Genomic DNA, 16,159 nt, shown 5'->3' with positions numbered 1-16,159 from the left:
GCGGATTGGGACATCCCTAGGGAGCGAGAGTGAGAGGAAGTTTGAGTGATACAGCAAGTGATACAGCAGGCCCTGCCCGAATGTTCAATCAAAACCCCAGTCTATTTGGGAGTTGTAGTAATCAGTTTGCCTTTCAAGTGTGCGGCGAACGTATAGCTGGGATTTGGAAAATAAGTAGCCCCACCAGAAATGACAGCAGCAAACACAGGCAAAACGTCCGACAAGGAGAACGACCCAAAGTCATCAACCACGGCCGCTTCCACAGCAGCTGGCCAGGATGGGGGCAGCTCGCCCACACCCCAGTTCCAATCCTATGTGAATGGCAACGGCAGTGGGGTGTACAAGATCATCAAGACCCTGGGCAAGGGCAACTTTGCCAAGGTCAAGCTGGCGATTCATATGCCCACCGGTCGGGAGGTGGCCATCAAGGTGATCGACAAGACAACGCTGAATGCCAGTGCCCGGCAGAAACTGTATCGCGAGGTGAAGATAATGAAGCTGCTGAACCATCCGAATATCGTACGCCTCTTCCAGGTCATCGAATCGGAGAGGACGCTCTACCTGGTGATGGAGTACGCCAGTCGGGGCGAGCTATTCGATCACCTGGTGAAGAACGGAAGGATGCGGGAGCGGGATGCCCGGGTGATCTTCCGCCAGTTGGTGTCCGCCATTCAGTATTGCCATGGGAAGTCCGTTGTGCATCGCGATCTCAAGGCGGAGAACCTGTTGCTGGACCAGCACATGAACATCAAGATAGCGGACTTTGGCTTTGGCAACACCTTCGAACCCAATGTCCAACTGGAGACCTTCTGCGGAAGTCCACCCTATGCCGCCCCTGAACTCTTTCGGGGCATGAAATACGCTGGACCTGAGGTGGACTCGTGGTCACTGGGAGTGGTGCTCTACACCCTGGTCAGCGGATCCCTGCCTTTCGATGGCGGCAATCTGAAGGAGCTACGCGATCGGGTTCTGCGTGGCAAATACCGCGTTCCCTACTACATTACGTTAGATTGCGAGAACCTGATTCGGAAATTCCTGGTGCTGAATCCCGCCAAGCGAACTACTTTATCGGCTGTCATGTCCGACAAGTGGATTAATCTGGGTCACGAGGATGGCGACAGACTGAGGCCGTTTCAGGAGAAGCCCACGAATCTGCAGGACTTCAACCGATTGCATTTGCTGGTGAGCATGGGCCACAAGCTTCGTGATGTAGAGCAGTCGCTGAAGGGACAGCAGTTTGACGACATTTATTGCACCTATATGCTCCTGGAATTGGCCAAGCCGCGCTCCTCGAACCCCAAAGCAGTGGCTTCTATGGGCGATTTACCGACTTCTTTCAGTCGAATTCCTGTACCCACCACTTCGCCCAATGTTACAGTTACTCAAGTAACCTTCGCTCTGGACAAGAGTACCCCCATTCACTCTGCCTCGGGTTCGAGTCGTCCCATAGCTCCTCGTTTGGCCAACGTCCTCGTTACGCCCACTTCGACGCCTCCCTCGGAGCCGCCTTCCAAATTTATACGCCGCACAGCTCCCAGGCGATCTGAGCCCTCGAGTCATCCACCAACCGCACTGCCCAAGAGAGGAGCCAGTGCCTCCGTGGATGTCAAGCCAACGCTGCTAAGTGCCCAGCGTAAGTTGGCTCAAACCCAGAAGCTGGCCAGTCCATCCCTCCGCTATCAGTATCCCGGTGTCCAGTCTCCCAGCCAAACTCGGGGATCTAGGCCACCACCAGGATCAACGACTCACTACGGAAAGGCAGAGCCACCAGCCACGCCCCTAATGGTGCTCAAGTCGCCGTCAAACTTCCAGACCCCACCACCATCCCCATCTCCATCCCCAGATGTCATTAAACGCACCTCGCGAGTGGGATTCTTCTCCAAGTTGTCCGCCCGCTTCGGTCGAAGGACGATCCACCAGGACGGAAAGCTCCTGGACACCACCGATCATCGCATGAATAATTATAACCGCAAGTGATACAGCAGACCCTGGCCCAAAACGGACGATTGACCTTGTGTCTAGTTGGTATTTTTAATGAAAACGACTAAAATTTAGTATTACAAATAAATGTTGATTTAATGCATACGAAATGTGTAACGAGCTGAGGTGATCGTTCTGAACTGATCTTGAAACTTGACTGTCGAACTCATTAAAATAAATTTAGACGATCGCTTTATCATTTTTAGTACTTAGGTTTTATATATTAGACTAAAATATGCCAATAAATTTTAATTAGTATAAATGAAATGAAATGAAGGTATTTATATTTTATTCACGTAAAGCTGTTAGGAATGATCACCGAGAAAAAAAGGAACTTTGGCCAATTGGCTGGAACATTAAAAGGGTTCACACAAAACGGCAGCCACAATTTTAGATTGCGTGTCGCTTTGACATTAAATGGATTTGGAAGGGGGTTGGAAATGGAGAAACCTAGGGGTAGAGGTCCCTGTGAGCAACACGAAACCGCAATCATTTTGCACTTTTCGAGGCAACCAACTAAACAGGTTAGTTCGAGGGGTTGGGGGTGGTAATTCGAAGGCGTCGAGCGGCGGAAGGAAAAGGCGTTCACAGCCGAACATAACAATATCCGGAAAGAAACCAATAAACGGGAAATTCCGCCGAAGGGCCGCCGACTAACTATATCCATTTTGGTGGGAACCGAGTTGGAAAAAGGATGCCTGCAGGGGTGGGTTACCTTTACCTGGCCGAAAAGGGGTGGTTTAGGACTGATTGGACTTGGACCCATTGGGAGCGGAAGCGGAGCGTTAAATTCGTTAACTGGCGGAAGAAGGTGACGGCGGAAAACAAGTAACAGGTCGCACATAAACTAGACTCCCGGCTAGTGCATTAATGTGCAAGCGCCCACTCCTGGAAAATTTCTCCCACAATACACTCGCAATTAGCCCCCTTCCACTCTGGCCGACTGATAAGATTGGGCCCATTCCCAAAGCCAAAAACCGAAATGCAAACAGAAATACCCGCGGTCTATTTGCATGGGACTAGAACGGAGCAGAGCTTCGATTGTTTGCTTTAAGGGTAAACCGCACTCGCATTTATAGATATGGATAGAGATATATGCATATATAGATGGTGCTGATAAATCGAAATAGTACTTGAAGCAAATAAAAGTGCCTATGCAAACAGGTCGAGTCAATAATTTAACTAAAAGCGCGCGCCATCGATTAGATACAGACGGGCGACAGTCGAGGTTTATCAAGGACTGTTTATCTGATAAGATAGCCCATCCGCACACTCACACACACAGGCTTAGATCCCATTTAAAGCGGCCGGAAAGTATGCAGCAAAAGTTTCGCCCGGAAGTGCCAATAAGAATGCCATCCAGGACTAATCAGCAACGTCTCGCAGAACAAAGATCCCGGCTAATTTGCGGCAAAACATCTCGTAACGAGCATGTAAACGAAAGTTGAACTGTAACTGCAGTTAAACACTTTTATCCAGTGGGCTGGGTGCCAAATTGGCCAAGTGTAAGCCAAGGCTCTTGACATCTAATTGAGGGTGGATTCGTCTTCGTTTTCTTGGGGGGACCTTGGACCGCCTTCAAGTGTCTGCCGGCAACGCCTTGAGTGTGACTTGGGTCCGGGGTTCTGAGTCCTGAATCCTGAATCCTGAATCCTGTTCCACTGCCACCCACAATTATGTCAATAGCCAAGTTTTCAGGGCCAGCCGAGATTTGGTAGTGACAAAAGGTTCGCCCCCTGCCATTCCCCCTGAGCGGCCTGTATTGTTTACCCTGGGTAAATATTTTACGGCCCAAGAAGTGCCACAAGAAACTGTTACCGAGTCCTGGGCAAAGGAGCTTAACCTGCTGAAATGTCAAGTGGGACCGTCGCTTCTTTTGATTTTTCACATTTTTCTTTCGCCTGCCTTTTTGCGGTCGCTTAAGAAACATTTTCCAGGCTTTTCATCTTTTTTCGTTTTCTTTACCATTGTTCTCTTCGCGCTTGCCAATTAGTCCTATGCGATTTCGAATGTCCTTTTCGTGGCCCCCAACACTCAAGGATTTTTTAGCTTCTTATGCCGGCAACCCTTAATTAATGGCTCGCTTATTTCTCAACCTCGGCTTTCTCAACCCAAGCTTAGTTGGCCAACTATTTTGTCTCATTTTCCGCCTGACTTAAGCGCTTAATAGTTTTCAGTTTTTATGTGCCATAGTTTCATAGTATCCCTGCTCCTGCGATCCTTATTGCTGTGTCTTCTTTGGCTATCACTTTTCTTGCTCAAGTCGAAACTTTTTCTTATTGGAAAGGGTTCGGAACTTTGCTTGTGTGGTCGCCCGGTAGTTAATCAATTTTTTGTCCTTTTTTCCCATGGATTGTGTAAAAAGTTTAGTCTACAAGTATGTTTTCCCAAGGGGGCGGGGGAGACAAGTCTTTTTGTGGTCGGGTGCAAGGGAAAACTTTTAATTAAGAAAACCTTGAAGTGATTTATTGATTAGAACTCGGCCTGGTCAAACTTTCTGTGGTCGCAGACGACGACGACGACGTCCCTCTCAACCTTCCGACATTCCTTTAGCTGGAGGAGGTTCTTCTTCCATCTATCCCTCCCCGAAGACAACCAATGAGACGCTTTCTACCGTTTTTTATGAGAGATAATTGAGCCGGTGTAGGGGGCTTCACTTCCCCTACTAAATCAAGTAAGCTCAACAAATGCGAAGCGCGGCGAAATCAATTCTCCGTCTCATTCTCGCTGTGGAAAATAGAAAAATACCGATTCGCTGCTTACGGAAGCGCAAAGAAATACACCCACTTCCCCTGCCCCTTCTCAAACAACCAAACCATACCAATCCAAACTTACATTCAGTCTGCTCAACTGGCAGAACGAAACTTTGGACCCAGCCCACGGAAACTTTGGGCATTATTATTACTGGCCAATACGCAGTAAGAAATAAAGTCGAGGAAACAACAAACAAAATGGTGAGCACTTCCGCCCGTCCCGAAAGTAATTACCAAAAGTCGGTAGTTGGGAGCGAGGCTTCAACTTGGTCTGTGCCGCACATTTCACGCCCCCGCCCCTTGAAAAGCGGTCATTGTTTTAATTGTAAACAATATGAAGATAATCAGAGGCCCGAAATCAGTGCGTGGCGGGGGAGAAACTGCAGCTCAGGTGGCCGAGTTCTTGGTGACACATGCCCGTCCACCTCCACGACTGCCGACTCACCCACTCCACCTTCGAAAAATAAAAAGCCAACAGCGGAAGTGTCGCCCTGACTGTGGGCACAACAAAAAAGCGGAACTACTCTTGAAAGATTTGCGTTGGACAGGCGGGCACCTTCACCTGGCTGCCTGGCTGGCTGGATGGCTGGGCTGCTCTGTCTGCGGCTTTTCATCGCACCCGGCAACTTTCGCGGGCTGAGGCTGTCATGAGTTGCTGGCCCTCGCATATTATTAACGTTTTAATACGTATTTGTGCTGCCTCTCCCCTGCTTTCTGCCACTTTGGTGCGTGCTGCCTGGCCGGGGGAAAACGGTAATGGTAATGGAAATGGAAGAGGAAAGGGGGTAGGGGTTGGTGGACAGAGGGTGCGCCTCGACCACTTGTTGTCGGCCGGAGCACGTGGGAAAGTGGAAAGCGGCTATCGATGCGAGTGGGACCATTGAGCTTCCGCCTTAATCAAAATAAGTTGATTTTCCAAAATTAAAATAAACCTAGGAAAATAAGTTACACAAAAGGAGTAAAAAGGCTAAGAAGTATTTTGTAGCCCTTTATACAAAATAATAAAATAAAGGCAATCTTGAGTATTTTATAAGCATTAACTTAAGAGATATGAAAACAATTATTTTATTAATAAATTGAAAATAAATTAGACCAAGTCATATAATGAAATAATATAAAATCAAGTTAGTTATAGTTAAGTATGGATAGCTTAGAGCCTTGGCATGACCAGTGCAGTGCAGTAGAGCGATCCAGATAGCGCCGAATAAAGCTAGATCCGACTAGAGCCCAGTGCAGTGGGGTGGGATATATGGGATGCTTGAATGATTTCGCCATATGAGACGCGACACCAGCCCAAATCGACTCAGATCGCCTCACGCCAAGTGCTCGTGCATCCGGTCTAGTTTTGGGGGTTGGGCTGAGGCTTGATTCGCCTGCTAGTTTATGTAAGTCTATGGGCGAACGGGTGTCTGTGTGTGCGCTCCTCTCTAGATACTAAATACTAGATACTCGAACTAGATGGCATCGTACGCGAACAGATGCTCTCGTACTCGCACTTGTCGTCGTGCTCGAACTCATGCATGGCGCGCACCAAATACGAAATAAATTACACTTGATTATCTTGTTGCTCGCCTGGCTGCTGCTCAACCGCTGCTGATCTGTTGCAATAGTTTGTCCATGTCCGAAATAGGCGAATGAAAAACAAGAAAGATCAAGTGTCCCCAGCACTACGATGGTTGGATGCCCTCAGTTTTAATAACCAATATCTTCTAGGATCAGCATTTGATTGGTTTTGAAGAATAAATTGTTGATTTTAATTTAGAATAATTTATTTGTTTTGTGAAATAAATTTTTAACTTGTAAAAATTGGAAAAAATAATTTAATGTAATTAGTAAAATTTATTATTATTTCTAGACTAACTTTAACTATCGAACTCTGATAAGAAATACACTAATTGCTTTTATGAACTTATCTTATCTAGTGTTTAGTTCTGTTGAATTAAATATATGTGTTGTTATTTATGGTTTATCGTTATATATTTTCCACAGGAATGTAGTTGCGTAATTTATTATGAGCCAAGAGACCTCTAGATTTTTTCTACATATTATTTTTTACCCTGATTTACCTGTAGACTTACCCCTTTAGAAAATAGAGTATCACAGACGGACGGACCCTGGACATGTGTTGATATTCTACAAGTCATTTGCTGACTTAATTTCCAGCGCTTGAAACGGAATAGAACGGAACCGGGCAGACTGCTGTAGTTTCCAGTGGGCGGGAGGTGATCAGGGGGTGGTCAGTGTTCGGTGGGTGGTGGGGGTCATTTCGACAAGAGCCGCGACATTTGCTCAGCGAGGCGTGCAACTTTGGCCGCCGCTCAAGTGAGCTCTGCCATTGGCCGGCGCAAGTCAGATATTTTGCTCGGACTCGGGATCGGCATAGGAATCGGAATCGGGCTATACTATATACCCCGAGTGTGTGCTTTATTTAATTCCAGATAATCATCGCGACTTGTTGCTGGCTCTCTGTCTCTTTCTGTTTCTGTGCCGCGTTTTAGGGTAATTTTCTTTTCGCAATTGAATGAATTTGCGTTTCGGTCTGCCTCTGTAGTACTAGCTAGCCAGCCCCCTTCTATTGCCCCTCACTTTTTTATATTGTTCGGTCTCAATAAGAGATTATTCGAGGGCTATGTATAGATGTATATTTAGATGGTTGCGCTCAGCTGCATGGTAGAAATTTTCACTTCCGTTCTTAAAACGATTTCCGGCCGACCATCAGAGGAGTTGGCCGTGCATGGCGAAAGGTCCGATGCTTCGAAGTTGCGAACTTTCGAAGGCCCGAAACTTTCTACATGACATTTCCACCTGGATGCTGGCCAAAGTTCCAGAGTTCCGTACAATGTGCTAAACATTTCGTGTGGGTCGCAGTGAAACTTTCTTGGTAGCGAGCGAAACGGAACAAAACACAGCAACTTGGCCGGGACTTGGATGGGCCAACAAAAAGGGGGGAAAAGGAATGGTGTATGCCTGCACATTGTACGCCTAAAAGTCAACTTTAATTTAGCATTTTTCATAAGTAGCCTTGGGTGCACTTACTTATGCACTGAAAAGAAAACAGGCAGGCGGAAGCAGGAGAAGGGGTTGCGATGGCTGCACATGAGCAACTCAAGCCGTAGGGTTAAAGTTCCGCCTCCAAGTGGAATTAAACGAGAGAGAAAAAAAAGCAAACTGAAGTTGGCAATAACAAGTAAAAACAGCAGCAAACTCATTTACACGGCATCGAGCTGGATAATAACGAGGCTGGGAAATGGGAAATGCTTAAGACTTGCTTCCTTCTATGTTGTCGCTTAAGCTGAAAATAATTGCAGCCTGCTTGTAAATCCAACAACGCAGCAACTAGCGGCGTCTGCTGTCAGCAAAAGGATAACACGGCGCCTCATTACACACACACACACGCGGAGAGCAGGGAAAGGACACACGGCACACACATGCAACTTCAGCAATTTCCGTTTCCGCTGTTGCACTGCACTACACTCCCTACACTCTTCTACGCCTTCTTCTAGCCCCAGACGCCTCTGTTTGTTTTCCTTTTTTATTTTCTCCCAGCAGGTCTGGCGGGTGGAAAGTCAAAGAGAATGTCTGCGTGTGGGGCTGACTTGGTAGGAGAAATTGAAACGGACACAGGGCAGATGCAACCCCCTCTCGACCATCTCTGTCAGTTTTCTTTGCCATTTCATCTTAAGTAGCACACAAATAAACAAAGGCAAACAAGCGAGGATTGCCGAGTCCTGCAGCTCACAAAGGCGCCTCTCCATATGGCAGCACTTTTCGATTAAGGATACTGTGTGTCTATGTGTGTGTGTGTTGACTTTCTAATTAAAAAATGAAGTCCACTCGAGCACAAAGGCGTTTCATTAGACCAAGACTGCACTCAGAAAAAAAAATTTCCTTAATTTAAGTCCATTGACCTTGATTTAAGGAATAATGGCTTTAAAATGGCTAAATAAGGCTATACATGGACTTAAAAATTTTTATCCCATATACATTTTAAGTCTACATGGACTAAAAATGGACCTAAGTCCATGTAACAGTCCATATGGCCTTAAGTCCAAAATTAGTCCATGTAGACTTAAAATGTATATGGGATGAAAACTTTTAAGTCCATGAATAGCCTTATTTAGCCATTTTTAGTCCATCGTTCCTTAATTTAAGGAACGTGGACTTAAATCAAGGTAATTTTTTTTTCTGGGTGTGGACTCAGACTTAAAGTTAAAGGATATGCATGAGATATGAGGCGGACTTACCAAAATTTAAGCGGCTTTCTCATTGGATAACTTCTCGATATGGTGTAACCTGCAAGTAAAAAGCAGACGATTGCACAGGGCGCAACGTAAATGTGAGATTAGTAATCTGGTCAATTTGTTCAGATGGTAAGCTGAAAGAGTTGTGGAGAATTCAATGGGGGAGTGGTTATTTCACAAGCCCTAATTCTTAGGGTTTCTGCCTTTCAACAGTACAAAATGCTAACTCAACTGGATTATTTTAAGTGCGAGCTATTTGGCGGTTTTATAGGGTTAATATTTATAAGTGATTGGATGGGTTTGCGAGTCACAAGCTGCAAGCGAAAATGAAATAATTTCGATATTACTAGGTGGCAGGAAAATGTATACAAAATATAATACAAAATTATAAATTCTTAGGGTCGTGATATTATAAAATGTATATTTAATTTATTTCAAAACAGCATATTACTGAAAATAATATTTAATTGTCAATAATTGGATTTGATTGGGTTTTTATTTTTTTTTTAATTTCAGTTCCACACTGATATTAATAAAATGTAGAAAACAAAATAAACTTGCAGCTTCACTTTGTTTTACCTGAGCTCTTCACTGCCTACACTTAATTTTAATATGGTTCTAATCAAAATATGATTTTCTCGAATGTTCAGTTTGATTTGGGGGAAAATGTTCAAGATATTTGGTTTGTTTTCTAGGTTTTTGTTTTTTTTTTTGCACCAATACCATTTGCGATATTTTACCCTTAATTTAAGTTACAATGCCAGTGGCGAGTGCAAATTGAGCCGCTTCAGAGGATCGCCCCGCTTCATGGCGGCCGAGTGTTCAGCGTTGGCAGCTGGCGGCAGGAGCGGCGGCAGCGACAGTCGCTCCCGAGGAGCGGGACTGTGCCGCTGCCAGGAGCAGGAGCGGGCGGGAATGGTCCGCGGACCGCTCCGGTCGCTGGTGATGCGGATCGGATTTCGGATGAGGGTGGCCCATTTCTCAGGCCGATTCGTTGTGCACAGATTTTTTATTTTTGGGGGGACTTTTTCGTTTGGGACTCGGGGAGGCGAACACAATTCACTCTAGCGCTGCGGTCAACGGGGGCCGGGACTGGGGTCATCAGGGGTCACTAATGGGCACATTTTCTCTTTCATTTTTTCTAACAAAATTATTTATTTATTTAAGGCACCGCCGCACGGCTTGCTACATTTCTTGTCACTTCATTGCGAGGCACACCGAAAATTATGCCACAATTTTCACTGCTTAAGATCGTTTCCGGTGTTTTGCATTTAGTTACTTTTATTTTAGTTATTTTTAACGGTTTCTTTCGGAAGGGCTTTCCAAAGATTTGTTGCCGCAGCGCTTTCGATTTTAGTTTAATTTAGAATTTTGAGCATTTTTGCTTTGTTTTTTATTTTGTCAGACTTCTCTTTTTGTGGTTTATTCGCTTATTTTTATTTGGCTAGGTTTGGGATTTCTATTATTGAATAAATAAATATATTCGTTATTATATGAACTAAGAAGATTATAAAAAATATTAAAACAAATATTAAGATAGACTTTATAAAAGTAAATACAATTTAAAGAAATTGGCACAAGGCACTCATTTGAAAATAGAAGTTTTAACAAATTTGAATATAAACAATATAAAAAGTTTTAAAAAACACAATTAAAAACAAAAACCAATTTTATTTCAAAAAAATTAAAAAAAAAAACAGTTCCGTTTTCATATTAAGCGAACAAATTATTTTAAATTTATAAAAGGTTATTCTTTAATTTATTTTTTATTCAGTTATTTATTGTTATTATTTGTAACACTGATTTTAATTCACAACATTTATTTTCTGAGTTGATAAATTGTAGTTGTTTTTCACAGTCGTAATTTGGTCTCACTTTGTCACAGTTTTGGGAAATTAGTTAATACATTAGCATTAGCATTTTATTGAACATTTTCTGTTTGAGATGCTGTCATCATCCCCCAACCTGGCACGTACCATCATCGAACTGTGGACTTATGGGACTAACGGGTAACTGATTACTGACTACTGTCTACTGACTCCTGGTGACTGCGCTGTTGTTGTTCCCTAGCTGAGTGACCAACTGACTAAGGTTGAGCCTTCTAACTGGCCGCTGCTGCTGCGCTGCTGTCGCTGCAAGCCAAGACGATCAAATGTCTCCCAAGAAACGAAGCCCCAATGCTTTTATATTCGGCTCCGAGTGTGCCAGTGTCTGTGTGAGAGTATTTATATAAAATTAGACACGACCCGCTGTATCTCAACTATATAAGTATAAGTACGGCCTGCTGTTGGTGTGCGAATGCCTCGGTGTCTGTGAAAAGTTGCTGACAAAGTCAAGCGAGGCTGCGGCGAATCTGAGGCTCTGGCTGCCTTTGGCGCTTTAGATAATTTCCTGCCAAGTTTTTCCCCATCAAAGCCAAGACGCGGCGCCTGCCAATGCGCAGGCAGGATAATTGCGGGCTAACATGTCGTATGCGCAATGTGGCCACCAATGCCGCAGCAACAGCAGCAAGTGGCGACCGATTGCGTGTGAGTGTGTGTTGGTGTTGGGTTGTTCGATGGTTTTTTTAGTATTAGCTTTTTTATTTTTTTTCGTTTTGTTGGAGTGTGTGTGTGGCCCTTTGGTTGGCTAATCGCGAAAGAAGGCAGCGAATAAAGGCGCCGCAAGTTGCACGTACCACAAGACAGCGACACTTGAACTAATTGAGGAGGATCTGTGACTGGGTTCGATGAGCGAGACGATTGAGCTGGCTGAACTAGGCTTTAAGTGATTATCTCTAATTTATTTGATAATCAAATTTATTTAATTATTTTAATTTATTTTATTTATATGAATTTATTTTTATTTATTTGATTAAAAACTGATTTGAATTGATTCTTCAACTCAGACACACAGCTTAAGCACGGCTATACAATTTAGTTGTTTTTATTTTTATTTTTTTGGTTAATATTTTATTTTTATTTTATTTTAATAATTTATTTGGAGTGATTTGGATTTTTACACAAGTCGAGGCGGCGTTCGTCGGCGTCGTCGATAGAAGACATACGCAAAGCAAAACTTCTGCCAGCGCGCGTGACTGGAAACGTACTGAATTTTGTATTCTAGCCTGCGAAAGTAAAGTGCCAGAAGACCAAGGCGCTGCCTCAGTCGAAGTCGAAGTCGAGGATTCGGTCTCCGTTTCCGTTTCCGTCTCAGCTGCCGCTGCTGCTACTGCCTGATGCTGATGCTGCTGCTTCAGTCAACGCCTGCCCACATAAGTGTGCTACACTTTCTTGCAAGCAGGCAAGCAGGAGGTCCTTCTACACCCTACTACCTACTACCCCCGCTCCCCACTCCACTCCCCGGCATCCCTTATCCTGGGCATCTGCGATAACGAGCTGCCTTTTCTATATACACGAGCGTCGTCGCTTTTAAATATATGTATATCCCATATAATAATATATATTATTTATATATGTATTAGGCGACGCCGGCAGCGGCAGAGGCAGCAGATAATTTCCTACACGCAGTAAGTGCAAGTAAGTGTGCGCCTGCTCACACACACAATCGCACGCATACCTGCACGAAGAAGCGCTCCAAGGAGGAGCCGATGGCCGAAACGACGGGCCACGAGCGGGACGAACGGGATGAGAGGACGAGCGGCGGCGGGACGGGCGGGCGGTACGACCGTACGCGCGCGTAGCTTAAGAAGGACTAGAAGAGAAGAAGCAGGCAGGCAGCGGCCGCAGCAAGTTGAGGTCCTTGCCGAGTAGCAATCGGAGCGGATTCGGAATCGGAAGTCGGATGCCGAAGCTGTTGCGTAGGTGTAGGTGTAGCCGCTGCCTCAGGATAATGTAATGCACTCACTCACACTCACACACACACACACACTCGTAGACACACAGACGCCGGCAGAGAGAGGACGCAATTAGAAGGCAGCAGCAGGATACGAAGCAGCCGAAAATCAGGCACGAAGGCTCGAAGACCCGAAGCCTGCGGCTGGCAGTCTTCGTATTGCCGGCTCAGTTCAGAGACTTTCGAAAGGAGCAGTCCGAGAATCCCTCTCTCTCGCTCCCTCTCTCTTTACCCCCCATTTTCGTCTCTTTGCCAGCGTCTTCTTCTCAGGAGAACTGAACACACTATTTGCTTACCCGTCGGAGGATTCGGAGCATCACATGAGCAATTCTGCGTATCAAAATTGAGTTTTGGACTCTGTAGTTTCGAGTTCGTATAAAAAATATATACAAATCATAATAATACGTATATATACTTATAAAAATGTTGCCAACAATCTTTTTGCTTTGTACTTTTGATTTTATATTTGAATTTTGTAACTTGTGTCTTTGTTCATTTGGTGTCCTTTGTTCAATTATTTCGCGATTTTGTTCGTAATGTTTTTCGTATGTTTTTTAAATATAGTTCGTTACGTTTTTTTGATACTTCGTTAACAACTAAAATGGACTGATGATATTGTGTTGTGGGAGGGCAAACAAGTTCAAACAAATAACAAACTGAGAATCGTCGAGAGTTCCTGCCGGTTGAGAGTTTAATCGAGACTTTTGGAGAGACGGCGAAAAAACACTTGAGAATCGTTCTTTGGAAGCCGGTAAATGTGGTTCGATTCTTTTTGGTCTGAATGAGTTCCTTTTTTTGGTTTTCTTTTTTGGTTTCGATGCTTGGACACACGATCTATCAACTGTTTTCTGGGTAAGAATTTCCTTATGATTTTGTTCGAGTTTTAGTTGCTGATTTAGTTGCTTTTTGTTTTGTTTTTGAGTGCACGCAAACTTAATACTTAAAAATAAATGAAAACGTAATTGAAAAATCCGAAAATAAAAATTTGTTTGTACGACGACGTTGATGTGAAGCTTTGTACTAAAAATGCGAAAAATTATTTCGCCGCGAATAGGCCGAGGACGACCGCTGACGGTGTCGTTGTCGTTGCGTTGTCGTTCTCGTTGCCGCGACTCTCTGCCCCAGCCAATACATGTGTGTATGAGTGTATGGGTGTGAGTGCGCTGGTATGTGTGTATTGGCAGCAAAAAATGTTTGCCCGCCGCAGCCGCGAAAAAATACGCGAATGTCCTGGGGGAGGAGGAGGAGGCTTTATTTCCAGGGAGGCTTTGCAAAGCCAAAGGCAACAGCAAACACACACAGTGGGGCTTTGCAAATAAAATCAGCGGCAGCGCTGCCAGGACTCCCTGAACCACCCCAACCGCCCACACCACCACCCGAAACAGGATACTCTCCCACTCACACACACACCACTAAGCCAGAGGGGAGCTCACACAGACACATAAGCTCTTTGAGCTAGAGCTAGTGCGCATTTCAAATACCCGTATACTCGGAGGGGCAGGCAGCGCTGCCGACGTCGGCGTCGCTGCCAGTTGGGGCAGCTGAACAAAATGGAGAATGGGCCAGTGACTCTGTGTGTGTGTGAGTCAGTGTTTTAGTGTGGGGTAGAACTGCAGAAAGAGCATCCCCCAAAGGGGTGGAAGACATTCTCAGGACATTCTCCTCTACTCAAGATTCCCCAATGCTCGAATTGCATTCCACACGATACTCCAAAATCTGAACCCTACTCTTTGAGATTGCTGACAAGAAAACACTCAGAGTTGCCGTCGGTACTTGCGTTGGGGAAAGGACTTCCGTCCTATGTCTCTAAGTCCTGCGAGTTTCCAGAGATTCGCCCCATTTTCCTACATATTTGTCTTTATTTTAAACGAGCTCACACGTGCTAAAGTTTGAGAGGTACTCAAATGAAGCTAACAAGTTGTTTTTGGCCGAAATATAATGCATAAACTTGGGGGGAAATAAAAAAGAAATCTCTTAAAAATACGAAATTAAAATGAAAATAGTTTGAAAAATATCTTACAAAAAAACATTTTAATACAAAGAAATAAAACATTGAAAAATAAAAAAAAAAATAGTTTAAATTTAAAATGGAAATCTATTTAATTTGTATTAAAAACAGGATTTGTGTTTCGAGAAAAATATAAATTCAATGATTACGAAAAATGTTGCCTGAGATGATTCTACCTTTGTAAATTCTATAATTTTAAGTCCTAAACCTTTTTAATGTTGTAAAGAAAACTGTTTTAAAAGATCCCCAAATCCTCCTTAATATATTAAAGAAATAACTTTCAAGTGACTTCGATTTATGATGGACAAGTGCATTTTGGGGGCTTTAACATGGGGCATATGCGATTTTCGATATTCGATCACGTACAGGACAATTTACTGATGTTATTTATCCATGGCGGTGTTCAGTTTCTCTCTCGTGTCCACGGCAACGGCCTGGTTGATCCCAAGGATCCCGGTGAGTCCTGTGGCAGTTCGGTAGCTCGTTGGCCACTCTGGCATCTTTGTCTGCGTCGCCGTCGCCGGGAACGCGGAGCGGTGCGAGCGGTCCAGCTGGATGAGCTGAGCCAGCCGCTCCAGAGGATCGCGATGAGGCTCTGGCGGCTTTTCAATCGGTTGCAGTGCCTCGCAGTATCGGTTGGATTGCACCAGGATCAGAGTGTGTGCAAACATGAGAGTTCAGTCAGTGGACTTTTTCGGATTTCCCCTCTTAATATTCAATAAATAGCATCTTGCTCTTAGGGGTACTTCGATTTCTATAAGCTAGCATCTTATGCATATTTTTAGGGGGAAATAATTTCAGGGATAACAGATAACAGCAGACGACGACGCAGACGAGTGGACGCCGTTGACTGGACTGTTCTTGGATCGAGGTTGGGTTCTTCGGGTTCAAGATGTCAGCAATTCGTTTTGATTCAATCGAGCGTTTTAAATTTTGGTCTTCACGGGGGCAGCGGCAGATTATTTAAAAATCAATTGGATGTGTCAAAAAAATCAGTTGATTGCATTAGAATTTCGTTGTTTGCTTTCAATCGAAGCTGTTATTGTAACACACACTCAGCATCACACACACACACGAACGCACACGAAAGGACACTCGCGGCCGGATGCATGCATATATTTTTAGATATATATATTTGTATATATTTTATTTCATTTATTGTATATAAATAGTATTTGACGGCACTCGAACTGCAGCTGAAGCCTCAGCCCCTCAGCGTTTTGGGGGGCGTGGGCGGTTGGCTTTCGCTTTGGCTTTGGGGGCGGCAAACGCGCGCGCACTTTGCACCCATTTATATGTATATATATCTATATTCTATACCGTATATATATATATATGCAATA

General features: G+C 44.4%; 1 protein-coding gene and 1 long non-coding RNA gene across 2 annotated transcripts in view; one reads left to right on the top strand and one right to left on the bottom strand.

Moving 5' to 3' along the window:
* The window catches only part of LOC138913487 (uncharacterized), a 32,753-nt gene extending 23,726 nt beyond the window's left edge, over positions 1-9,027 (bottom strand). The window contains exon 1 of the long non-coding RNA XR_011419253.1: positions 8,978-9,027. This is a non-coding gene — a long non-coding RNA (uncharacterized lncRNA). The remainder of the gene's footprint in view (positions 1-8,977) is intronic.
* LOC108065155 (serine/threonine-protein kinase MARK2) lies at positions 14-2,090 on the top strand. Its single transcript, XM_044395588.2, has one exon. The coding sequence runs from the start codon at positions 190-192 to the stop codon at positions 1,975-1,977; it is 1,788 nt and encodes a 595-aa protein (XP_044251523.1). The 5' UTR covers positions 14-189; the 3' UTR covers positions 1,978-2,090.
* Positions 9,028-16,159: the final 7,132 nt, after the last annotated feature.

The sequence above is a fragment of the Drosophila takahashii genome, chromosome 3R, assembly GCF_030179915.1.
Source record: "Drosophila takahashii strain IR98-3 E-12201 chromosome 3R, DtakHiC1v2, whole genome shotgun sequence".
NCBI classification, from domain to species: Eukaryota; Metazoa; Arthropoda; class Insecta; order Diptera; family Drosophilidae; genus Drosophila; species Drosophila takahashii.
This window is presented reverse-complemented; position numbering and strand designations above follow the sequence as displayed.

Bases quoted from the DNA above. Each gene is read 5' to 3' on its own strand.
- LOC108065155 (XM_044395588.2), top strand. From the start codon at position 190: ATGACAGCAGCAAACACAGGCAAAACGTCCGACAAGGAGAACGACCCA.